The sequence below is a fragment of the Lycium ferocissimum genome, chromosome 3 (genome assembly GCF_029784015.1).
Source record: "Lycium ferocissimum isolate CSIRO_LF1 chromosome 3, AGI_CSIRO_Lferr_CH_V1, whole genome shotgun sequence".
NCBI lineage: Eukaryota > Viridiplantae > Streptophyta > Magnoliopsida > Solanales > Solanaceae > Lycium > Lycium ferocissimum.
The window spans coordinates 53,035,935-53,049,097 of NC_081344.1; the positions used below are offsets into that span (position 1 = coordinate 53,035,935).

The 13,163-nt window shown below is 39.0% G+C and overlaps 1 protein-coding gene across 1 annotated transcript; it reads right to left on the minus strand.

Annotated features, from left to right (window-relative positions):
* Positions 1–30: 30 nt before the first annotated feature.
* On the minus strand, positions 31–997 carry LOC132048912 (uncharacterized). Its single transcript, XM_059439593.1, has 2 exons — positions 872–997; positions 31–378 (listed from the first exon to the last, which is right to left on the minus strand). Exons 1-2 carry the CDS (start codon positions 995–997, stop codon positions 31–33), a joined length of 474 nt encoding a protein of 157 aa, XP_059295576.1.
* Positions 998–13,163: the final 12,166 nt, after the last annotated feature.

Consider the following 13,163-nt stretch of genomic DNA (forward strand, 5'->3'; position numbering starts at 1 on the left):
TTAGCGTCGCAGCACGACGGTGGTACCCATTCACTCCTTATCAAGGAACACCGGGTTAGCGTTCATTCCGAGGTGCTTCAACCGATATCGGTCAACAATTCTATCTCCTGAAATCATCCCGTGATAGTGCTTCACCCTCTGCCCATTCACCTTAAATGTCTGATTTCCATCTCTGAACTTCAGCTCAATCGCTCCATGAGGTGAAACACCTACCACCTCAAACGGACCAGACCACCTTGACTTTAGTTTGCCCGGTAGCAACTTCAATCGAGAGTTAAACAGCAAGATAGGATCACCCTTGTAGAATTCTCGCTTCAGGATTTTCTTATCATGATATTGTTTCATCCTCTCTTTATATAGTGTTGCACTCTCATATGCCTAGTACCAAAACTCATCCATCTCATTGAGTTGCAAGAACCTGAGCTTTGTCGCCTCTTCCAATCCATATTCAACTTCTTCAAAGCCCACATAGCCTTATGTTCAAGTTCAACCGGCAAGTGACAAGCTTTTCCGAACACGAGCTTGAAGGGTGAAGTCCCAATAGAAGTCTTCAAAGCGTACGGTATGCCCGTGTAGCATCGTCGAGCTTGTCATGGCCCAATCGACCCTATTTGCATTCACTGTTTTAGCTAGAATACTCTTGATCTCCCGATTGGATACTTCAACTTGCCCACTTGTCTAAGGATGATAAGGTGTTGCCACCCTATGTTTTACACCATATTTCTCCATCAATCCTGCGAAAGCTCTATTATAAAAGAGGGACCCACCATCGCTAATTATAGCCCTCGGAGTACCAAATCGAGGGCAAATATGTTCTTCTTGAACCCATGACACCGTTGGCCTCATTGTTAGGTAAAGCCACCGCTTCTACCCATTTCAACACATAGTCCACAGCAACCAAGATATATTTCATGCCACCAGAACTCACAAAGGGTCCCATAAAGTCAATCCCCCAGACATCGAACACTTCTACCTCCATCACAAAATTCATAGGCATATCTTGCCTTTTGCCTATATTCCCTTGCCTTTGAGATTGATCACAAGACCTCACCAATAGATTTGCATCATGAAAGATAGTCGGCCAGTAATAATCGCATTCGAACCTTCGCGACGTCGGGTTAACCCACTATGACCCCCGATAGCAGAGAGTCATGGCATGCCTTTAGAATCGCCATCACTTCACTTTCGGGAACACAACACCCGAATGATGTTATCGAGACGAATTCCCGAACAAATAAGGCTCATCCCAGTAGTATTGACGAGAATCCCGCAAGAACTTTATCTTTTGGTAGCTTTGATCTCTTACCGGAACTATGCTGCTACTAAATAATTGGCAGTGTCGGCATACCACGGTGCTTCTCTTATCACACGACGACACCCTCTCATCTGGAAATGCATCATCTATATCTAGCTCATAAGAAGGTCTCCCAGCTTCTTCAAGCCAAGAGAGATGGTCAACAACTTGATTTTCAGTACCCTTGCGGTTTTTCACCTCAAAATCAAACTACCGGCGGCAAAGAATAGCGCCCCATCGGATCAATCACGGCTTTGCTTCCCTTCTTCGCCATAAGGTATCTCGATGCTTTGCGTGATCGGTGTATGCCACGACTTTGGACCCCAACAAATAGGCTCGAAACTTCTCAAAGGCAAAAACTATGGCAAGCAGCTCTTCTTAAAGGAATAATTGGTAAGTATTCCCGCCTGTCACGCAGGTGACCCAGGTTCGATCCCCGGCAACGGCACCAAAATTTAATACGCTAAAATTACACCTATCAATGGTATAACGCGGACATTGTCAAATATAGTAACGCAACGAGGGTGGGGTCGAACTCCACAGGGAATATGGTGTGAAAAGGTTACTAAACTCGTAGAATGCTTAATTTAGGTCTGATGTCTTAATCCGATGATTCTGTAAAAGTTGGATTTTTATGACTAATTGCTTTGGGTTGTAATTTATGGTAAAAGAGACCAAGGTTGTGTTCCCGTTAGATAGGGTGCATGATCATGGGTATTGATCTTGATATACTTCTAATGTATCATTATATGAATGCACTTAACCTCTATATAAATCTCTACTATTTCCCAATAAATAAAGATTATCTCTTTCTATGATTTTCTCAAATATAAGAAAGTAACTATGAAGAACGGTTAATTATGCCAAGTAAATTCTTCTTATTCCTAAGTGAATTTATTAAACAAAGTTTAAAGCTTTGAGCCCTTGTTGCTTATTCTTACCAACCCTAATTATTTTCCTAAATAAATCAAGGTTTATGGCTTTAATCAATGTTTGCAACCATTAATTATGAATGAAGAATGAAGAATAAATAAACCCTAATACTCCATTATGTGTATATCAATCACAAAACACCCATCATTGGGTTCACAACCCTAGTAAGGGAATTTAGCTACTCATGACAAAGAATAAGAAATAAGAAATTAAAGAATTCACAATTGCTTACTTTGGAAGAACAGAGGAATTGATAATACTTGAATTGATGTTTGAACCTTCAAAAACTAGAGAATATTTAATGTTCTAAGCCAAAAGTCAAAATATAATAACTGATAACAATTAAAACCCTACAATGAACTATTTATAGGCTTCAAAATGTGAAATTTCAGAATTTGCACTTAAGTCCCAGGCGGAACTTATACGGTCCGTATAACTTTTCACGGGCCTTCATCCTTGTGTCTGCAGAGAAAAACACGAACTGGCATTACACGGTTCGTATAACTTTATATGACTCGTACAACTTGCCCGTGAAACTTCTTCCAACCTTCAACACATCCACTTATACGGCTCGTATAATATTATACGGTCCATATAAGTGTTCGTGTTTCAGCATCTCTCTACTGCGACATTCTGTTGCTTTGCTTACTTAACCGCAAATACGGTCTGTATATCTATCCTCAGTACAAAATTTCTGTAACTTCCAATTATTGAACCTTAAATTTATGATTTACCTTAAACATGACAAAAACACATCAAAACAACACATAACTTGCCTAAAAACAAGTAAAACTTCTCGTAAAACGGTATCAAATGTGCCATAATTTCCTGGAACATCATGCAATCAAGGCGTATTTTTCCCTTGAATTTAAAAAGAACCAGAGCACGTACATTGCAAAGACGGACCGTACTTCAATGTATGACCCGTACTCTTTCCGAGCGGGTGACGAGTTTAATCCCTGAAGATGGTCTTATATATAGCCAATAGGGTTTTGAATGTTATTATCACTTTCATAATTGTGAAATCTTGAATTTTGAGACTTGTGTGGAGACAATTTGTTCTTAGCTCAAGACAATTGCAATCGTTTAATTTCTAGTTTTATTCGTAAGGTTCAGTACTATTTCAATTATGCAATCTTCAATCTTTTATTATTTTCTTGTTGCCATGAGTAGCTAAACACCTTTACTAAGGTTGTGAACTTAAGGATGGGTGTTTTGTGATTGGGGATTGTGAATGATATAAGCATGATGGATTGTTAGGGTTCATTTGTTCTTTGTTTTCATCATATAGTTAGTGGTTGCAAACATTAGCTAATGCCATAGACTTTAGTTTATTTGGGAAAATAGTTAGGGTTTGGTAAGAACAAATAACAAGAACTCAAGGCTTTACATCTTGCTTAATAAATTCACTTAGGAATAAGAGAAATTTACTTGGCATAATTAACCGTTCTTCATGCATACTTTCTTATCTTTGGAAAAAGCATAGAAAGAAATAATATTTTCTTATTGGGAAATAGTCTAGATTCACATAGAGGTTAAGTGCATCTATACAAACAATCCATTAGAAGTATATTAAGATCGATACCCATGATCATACACTTTATCTGACGAGGACACAACCTTGGTTCTTTTTACCCATATATTTACAACTTTAAATTTCTAATCACTGTAAATTAGTCCATAAATCAAAACTCCTATAAAACCCTTTTTCTGGAATACACCAGGACTGCAAGATTAGTATAATACTTATTTAGTAAACTTTTCACACCATATTCTCTGTGGGATTCGCCCCCAACCTCGTTAGGTTACTATATCTGACATCATCTGCTTTACGCTATTAAAAGGTGTAATTTAAGCGTATCAGTAGATACAATGCATAAGCAATTCCAGCAGAACTAATAGAGGCACGATTTGATTTCCTTAGTTAGATGACCACTAATAAGTGGGTGACAGTTTGAATACATTTGAATGTGTGATAGAAACCAAGGGTTTAAGTTCAATTCGGAGTGTAGTGATTAGTAGGAGAAGAGATCAGCTAAGCCGTAAGAGAGCAAACTATCGAAGAATAGCCTTTAAGAGATATCGAAGAGGGGTTTCCCCTAAGAATGAAATTGGTGAAGCAGAGTTGTTAGGACCAGACTTGGTCTATCAGGCTTTGGAGCAATTCAAGTTAATTCAGGAGCATTTGAAAATGGCTCAGAGTCACTAGAAGTCTTACACCGATGTGAGGCGAAGAGACTTAGAGTTTCAAGTTGATGATTGGGTGTTCCTTAAAGTTTCGCCCATGAAGGGTGTTATGAGATTTGGAAAGAATGAAAAGCTCAGTCCCAGATATATTAGACTTATAGGATCCTGCGAAGGGTTGGTCAAGTAGCTTATGAGCTTGAATTGCCACAAGAGTTGGATGTTGTATACCCATGTTGAGGAAATGTGTGGGAGACTCATCGTTGGTTGTTCCTGCTGATACTATAACGGTTAAGGATGGCCTCACCTATGAGAAAAATTATCTAAGTCCAAAATACAAGGGCAGCTCGCCCCAAAATGAGGCAAGGGCCCGCCTTAGACCGCGCTCGACAAGACTGGGGGACCAAAATGCCCCATGCTATAAATTCAATGCTTAACTCAAAATTTCATTTACCAGACATTCCAACTTCGTTTTAAAGCCCTAACATTTTGTTTTCCTCCTCTCCTCATCCTCCCACGTGAAGGTAAGATCGCTCTAACGGTTCCTAAGTAATGCTAACATTTATTCATGATTAGTAACATAATTCTTCAACAAAAACATAGGATTTCCAAGGTAAATCCTTCTCAAGCGATTGAAAGCTAGAGTTGTGGTGTTCTTCGTCAAATAAGCAGTTTAGTTTGTTGGATTGGAGCGATTACATGTATGTAGGATTTCTATCTACATGTGAAAATATCTTTGCTCTTCCCCAATTCTTCCCCACGCCACGTTCTTTCATGAAAGTATAGGATTATATCAAACTAGGGTTTTATCCATGTTCATAATAACCCTAAGTTCATGTACTCTAATATACCATGTTTCTATGAATAATTCGTTATTGTATTCTTGATATTCTACTTTTGTTATTAAAAATTTGTCCGTAATTTATGAAAACCCATACTTTGCATTCCATGGGTTCTTACATGCAAATAATAAATGTTATGCATATTTTCATGAAATATCCTACATGTCTACACATCTTCATGCAAGTATATTATGTAACTATATTCATGCTAAAATACAAGTCATGCTTTATGGCTCATGGCTTCTTAGCCAACTATATCCATGTTCATGTTTTGCGAGTCGCACAGATTACCGAAAAGGTTTTACACCTGAAAACTACATTTTTCAGCGTAGGATAAGGATTGCTCCGCCCATGTTTAGGACGATACCTTCATATTTTCCCCATTGAGGGATTTGGATCTATTCATGTCATGTTCACGTCTTGTAACCCGGCAAGGTACAGAACGGCTTAGCTGATCGGGTAGAGATCAGACGCCACGTGTTAACGTGGTGGTTACATGTCGGTTATACTAATGCTCTCCCACAAATATTTTTAATCATGTTATATATATGTATGTATTCATGTCCATGTTCATGACCAGGTTTCAGTTTCAGCTTCCGCTCTTATCATGTTATTTCATGTGCCATGTTATTACATTCAGTCGCTTTACATATCAATACATTCAATGTGCTCATGTCCCTTTTCTATTTCCCGGGGACCTGCTTTCACGATGCAAGTACATATTTACAGGACGACATATCTACTCAGTAGGACATTGCACGTATCAGCTTTTGGTGAGCCCCATCTTCTTCGGGGTTTTGTCACTATTTAATTTTATGATAATTATACAGTTAAGGTATCTTTGGGGGCCTTATCCCAGTAACTATATTTAGCAGTTTAGACTCATGTTAGAAGTTTCATAAACTATTCAGTTCAGTCGTATTATGTAAGATATTTAGAGTCGTATAGCCACCTTTGTCTTATTATTTATGACAATTCGTATTCATGTTTTAAATTAGTAATTTCATTGATATCTACGATATCCCTTGTCTTAGGTTCATCGTGTTTTAAATTATATTCCGCTCATGTTTATGCGCCATGTTGATTCAGCAAGCTATGTCATTTGCTCGGTCACATGCAGTCAGGCACCGAGTGTCGTGTTACGCCCAGTCCATGGTTCGGGGCATGACAAAGCTTGGTATCAGAGCCTAGGTTCAAGTGTCTTAGTGAGTCTATGAAACCGTGTCCAGTGGGGTCACTTTTATATGTGTGTGGCGCCCATACATATAAACAGTTGACCACCAAGACATCCAGGATTGTCTCATTTATTTCATACTCTCGATCGTGCAGTTAGAGCAGTACCTTCAAGAATCGTTCTAACTCGTGCAAATTACGTATTTTAGAAAATGTCTTCTAAGAGAATGGCAGCTACGAGCCCAAGGGCTGCTATTGATGCCACCCTAAGTAAGGATTCGCAAACTCAAGAAGTTCGTATTAGGGCACATAGACTTGCACCGAGTTCTTTACCCCAGACTTCATCCCCACCGTCTATAGTGAGGGTCTGAGAGGCTCGTACTACGGTTCGCTCTGCTGCTAGTTCCCTACATGGACGTTGGGCCTAACAGTGCTCACCCAATTCGTTGCCATGCAAGATCAGCGTCAGGGAACGACTCCAAACACTGATGCTCATGAGGGGTATGTTAGTTCCAGGGTTGAAGAGTTCAGCAGAAGAGTTAACGATGTAGGTAACGTTCACCCTGATAGATCTCAAGAATGGGAAGGTAGACAATTCTTTGATAGGAGTTCATCAGGGCCTGCTCCATTTAACCTAACTAGTGCTGGCTAGAAGTACAAATATGATCGAAAGGGGCAGTCCGGCCTAAAACAAAATCTCAAGACACCAAATTCCAAGTCACAAGTTAGTGTAGGAAAAAAGGGTTTTCAGAATCCTACCTGCAGCAAGTGTAGTAGAGGACACCAAGGGATGTATCGCTCAGGAATGGATGTATGCTATGGTTGTGGCCAGAAGGGCCATTTTCATAGAGTTTATCCGTCAGCTAGGCAAGGTATCGAAGGTAATGAGGACAGAAGGCAAGAAGAGGAGAAGCTACAGAAAGAGGGAGACAGGGAATTTAGCAAGAGAGCTAAGTCCATGGGTAACTTTAACCATAGGGAATCTCATGAAGGTGGAAACAAGCAGTTCTTTAAGAATGGGTTGTCAGGACCTTCTCCTTCTACGGTCAATGCTTCAGTCCCAAGGTCTAAGTTTAATCAGAATAATTGGGATTTCAGGGCAGTAGACTCATAGCCACAAGCCAGTGTGGGCCACTGAGGTCCTAAACACCCTACGTGCAATAAGTGTGGAAGGAGGCACCCAGGAGAGTGTCGTTCAGGCTTGGATGGTTGCTTTGGATGCAGTCAATAGGGTCATCATCTAAATGATTGTCCTTCAGCAAGATAGAATAGGCAGAGGTCGAAACAGCCTATATGCTCTAGCAGGTCGTCAAGACCCAGGGACATCCTCAGACGTAAGCACAGCTATGATGATAGTAGCTCTTATGTAAGACCCCACGGGGTAGCATGTTATATTTTTAGCCACTGGAGAGCATAAATTGATTTCCACAGTTATGAATAGAAAAGAGTATGGTTCTAAAATGTTTCAGTATTGCAAAATAAGGATATGTTTATACGGCCTATTCACATGAATAAAAGGAAGGGTGTGTGACATGAAAATCAAAAGTAGATGTTATTGAAATTCGGGGAATAAGTTTAATGTGTTCAATTTTATTTAGATTAGAACCAAAAAATACTATGTTAGGAAGTACTACAAGAAGTAGATATTATTATGAGACAAGAAGATGTGACTGTTCCCTCTTAGGCTATGTGAGCAAGTGTTTATCCCAGATGTGTATTGTCTAATATGATTTTGAAGTGTATAGAAAGCTTGGGGTTGATTGATCCAATTTTTTGTTTAAGACAGATGAAACTTCCTTAAGTGTGATCCATGTCTATAGTTAAAAAAAAAAACAGTATACGACCATAGAATAGCATCGGATGATGAGGGAGTTATAAATAACCTTATGCTTCACCTTAATATTCTGAGCAGAATAAGAGAGAATGATGCTAGCAAGTGGTTAACAGAAGAATGGCAAGTAAGTTTTAAGTAGATACAATGCATTAGCAATTTCAGCAGAACTAATAGAGGCACGATTTGATTTCCTTAGTTAGACGAACACTAATAAGTGGGTGACAGTTTGACTACATTCGAATGCATGATAGAAACCAAGGGTTTAAGTTAAATTTGGAGTGTAGTGATTAGTGGGAGAAGAGATCAGCTAAGCCGTAAGAGAGCAAACTACAGAAGAATAGCCTTTAAGAGATATCGAAGAGGGGTTTCCCCTAAGACTGAAGTTGGTGAAGCAGAGTTGTTAGGACCAAACTTGGTCTATCAGGCTATGAAGAAAGTCACCAGAAGTCTTACACTGATGTGACGCGAAGAGACTTAGAGTTTCAAGTTGATAATTGGGTGTTCCTTAAAGCTTCACCTATGAAGGTTGTTATGAGATTTGGCAAGAACGGAAAGCTCAGTCCCATATATATTGGACTTATAGGATCCTACAAAGGGTTGGTCAAGTAGCTTATGAGCTTGAATTGCCACAAGAGTTGGATGTTGTACACCCATGTTGAGGAAATATGTGGGAGACCCATCGTTGGTTGTTCCTGCTGATACTATAACGGTTAAGGATGGCCTCACCTATGAAGAGGTCCCCGTAGCTATTCTTGATCGTCAGGTTTGCAAGTTGAGAACTAAAGAGGTTGCCTCAGTAAAAGTCGTATAAAAGAGTCAGAAAGTTGAAAAGGCTACATGGGAAGCCGAATAAGATATGAAATCCAAGCATTCGTACATGTTTAACAAACCAGCCGAGAATGTTGAAGGTAACTAACCTCCATATCTATGTCATGCCTCATGTCTCATGTGTCACGCTCATGTATCCAGTGCTCATATTCCATGTCTCAGTAATCATGTTTCCATGTAACCATGTCATGTCATGTCAGTTCAGCCCATGTTTCATGTCATGTTTCCATCACGTTCATGAATTCAAGCCATGTCCAGTTGTATTTCTAACCATGACCCATCATTCGATGACGAATGATCCCAAGGGGGAGATAATGATACACCCCGTATCTTAGAACTAAGGTTATAACCGTAACGTTAGAGTTTTAGCGAAAAATTTGAAAGTCTGTAGGTATTGCGAAAATGGTTAATAGGCCTACTTCGGGTACCCGTAACCCCTTGATTCATTGAGAATTTGGAAAAGGTTTCTAATGAAAGTTGTAGTACGTGGAAATACCTTTCCATCCATATAAGGTAGAGCTCAAACGGAGCTCGGTGCTAGGAGTTATGCTCATTTTACTGAACGCTGTTGACGAGCAGAAAAATATGAAATTTTGAAACATGAAATTTTGACTAAGTGTAAAATGGACAGGAGAGCTCGCTGAGTTCGCCCCAAAGCGAGGCAGGGGAAAGCCATAGACAGCGCTCAGTGAGGTAAGGGTCCAAAAAATGAGAAAAATCATCTAAGTCCAAAATGCAAGGGCGAGCTCCGAGTGAGGCAAGGACTCACCTTAACCGCGTTCGGTGAGCCTGGGGGACCAAAATTCCCCATGCTATTGTCACACCCCAATTCTGATAGGGCATGATGGGCACCCGACCCTCGGCTTGGGCCGAGCGAACCGCCGTTCCTCGTTATACTCATAATCTTACTGGACTCTTAATCATGAAATGATATGCATAATGAAAGCTTTTCAAAACATTATTTTCATTTTTGTTAACTCAAGTAAAAATTTGTGATAATATGAATCCGTAAAGTGATGCATAATGCTACATCGGCTTGTATAGCTGCTTACAAGGCTAATGTACTGTATACATGACTCTGTCTGCAAAAGTCTCTAACATAAGATATAAAATCAAAACCTAAGTTGGGACGGGACCCCAACATACCCGCTAATGTGCATGACTCACTCATAAGGACATGCTCGACGGTATCCTACGAACCGAATGGAGTCTACTAATCGAGCTAATAGCCTGGAATATCCTATAGTCAAACTCCCAGACAACTTTCCTGCAAAGCAATATGGGGCTGTGTGGCATGATACACAGCACCCCCAGGAAAAGGGACATCAGCACAGGTAATGTACCGAGTATGTAAAGTATAATCAATAGCATAATGTAAGCATATGAAATAACATAGTATGGACGAGTTATGAAATGAAAGAGCTAGCTATACCTCTAGCAATACTCATTAAACTTACTTATCCTCTTTCTATTGGGAAACTTCCATTTCATACATTTGAACACATAGTAGTATCATACCCGACCATAGAGGTTCGGTGTCTTACGTACCTAGCCATAATAAATCTTGATGTTAGACGTACCTGGCCCTACCAAGGCTCAGTGTTATCCGTACCTGGCCCTACCAAGGCTCAGTGTTATACGTACCCGACTATAGTGGTGTGCGCGCAATAGATATCGTACCCGGCCATATAGGCTCGGTGTCACAACATAGCATTCATACATTTATAACATACATATGTATCCGAGAAACATTTCAACACTATCGGGGTGACACAAAGTCTATAAACTCCCGATTTCTATTATTGAATCCCATCATCTTTATCGTCATCACTATTATCATTATCATCATCACTATTAGCATCATCATCATCACTATTATCATTGTCATCATTATCATTATCACTATTAGGAGCTTTTGCCAAAGTATCTCAAGAATATTGTAAGTTATGAGCTTCTAGCGTCCCTAAGATTTGGACGTTTTGGATATCTTGGATATCTTGGATGGCATCTCTAAAATTGAACTCATCATCATAATCGTTATCATTATCATCACAAGAAAACATTGTCAACAATATCAAGAAAATATCGAGGGTCATGAGCTTGTAACCTTTATAAGAATAGCGTGAATATCTCGTATAGACGCAAAATAAGGGAAAACATGCCTTTAGAAAGAAGGGTTAGCCTTACATACCTCTTTGTCTCCTTAACTCTATCGACTAAATGGTTCCCTTCGAAGCCGACAATTCTACATTTAAGAGAATTCGTGCTAAGATTAGATAATCGATAATATACTCAAGCTTAAGCTAGAGCTAATAAAAATTGGGCAGCATCTCCTTCGTTTATATGACTTTCTCCAAATAGTGTAACAACTCCAAAACATCAAATACAACATTCATGATACCATAGTCAATAGCGTCGACAAGTTCGACATTATTCAATTCTCAAATTTTCCTTTCAAGGTCATCCATAGCCATGGCCATAATATAATACCACATTCTTCCTCATATAATGTTTCTCCAATATTCTTAATATCATTTATAACAAAATTATACTCATACTATCTCAAGAATTTGGGGTTCATGTCACATTACTATTCAAGAACACCATTGTTTCACATATGAGCTCCATATTCTACTTTCTTCCATAATCCGTGTCTCCCAACCATTCAATATTCTAAATAATATGAGATGATCATAAAACTTACCTTTGATTGTGTAGGAATGGGTTTTGGATGGAAATGCCTCACTTGGAGAAAACCCTAACTTCAATTCCAAAGAGATTTCTTGCTACCATCAACCCTAGCTAGCATTCTAGCACTTGATTCTACTAGTTTTTGGTATTTGATCTTTGCTTTTCCTTGGATTCATGTAAATGAAGTGTGTCGAATGTTCTAGAGGTTTAGAGAGAAGTGGTGGAAATAAGAAATGAGAAATGAGACTTGGAGTCCTCTTTTTATAAAAATTAAAACTGTCCGTCGGGAGTTATACGGTCCGTATAATTGACCGTATAACTCCATCAGTGATGGATCTTCACTGTAATGGTTATACGGACCGTATAAATGGCCGTATAATCCACTTTCTCTCCGAACTTGTTCTCGTCGCTTCGTTTAATCTCCAATCCTTATGGAACCTTCTTAACACTTGTTTAACACTTCATTAGCAATCCAAGGGGCATTATAACTTCTCCCCAAGACATTATTATATCAACATTAGCTCGGTACTTTGCAAACCCTTTTCCAAGACACAACTTAAGCTTGACATTCTTCAACGAATTCTCTTCTCTTGCCTCAAAGTTCTTTGGAATCTTAATTAGAACCGTTAAGTACTACTTCTTACTCGTAGGAACATTATATACTTCTTACCCTGCGTTAGTCTATTTACTATGCAACGACATGAAATTTTCCGAGGTGTAACAGCTATAAATTCAACGCTTAACTCAAAATTTCATTTATCAGACATTCCAATTTCATTCTAAAGCCCTAAGCAGCCATTTTCCTCCTCTCCTCGTCCTCCCACGTCAAGATAAGATGGCTATAACGATTCCTAAGTAATTCTAACATTTATTCATGATTAGTAACAAGATTCTTCAACCAAAACATAGGATTTCCAAGGTAAATCCTTCTCAAGCGATTCAAAGCTAGAGTTTTGGTGTTGTTCGTCAGAGAAGCAGTTTAGTTTGTTGAATTGGAGCGATTACAGGTATGTAGGGTTTCTATCTACATGTGGGAACATCTTTGTTCTTCCCCACGCCACGTTCGTATGAGATTATATCAAACTAGGGTTTTAGCTATGTTCATCATAACCCTAAGTCTATGTACTATAATATACCATGTTTCTATGAATAGTTCGTTATTGTATTCTTGATATTCCACTTTGGTTATTAAAAATATGTCCGTAATCTATGAAAAAACATACTTTGCATTCCATGGGTTCTTACATGTATATAATAAATGTAATGTTTATTTTCATGAAATATCCTACATGTCTACACGTTTTTATGCAAGTATATTATGTAACTATATTCATGCTAAAATATAAGTCATGCTTTATGACTCATGGCTTCTTAGCCAGCTATA

Bases quoted from the DNA above. Each gene is read 5' to 3' on its own strand.
- LOC132048912 (XM_059439593.1), bottom strand. From the start codon at position 997: ATGCCTATGAATTTTGTGATGGAGGTAGAAGTGTTCGATGTCTGGGGG. The intron at 379-871 runs GTAGAAGCGGTG...TTTTGGTACTAG, and splicing joins TGGACTATGTGTTGAAATGG to GCATATGAGAGTGCAACACT.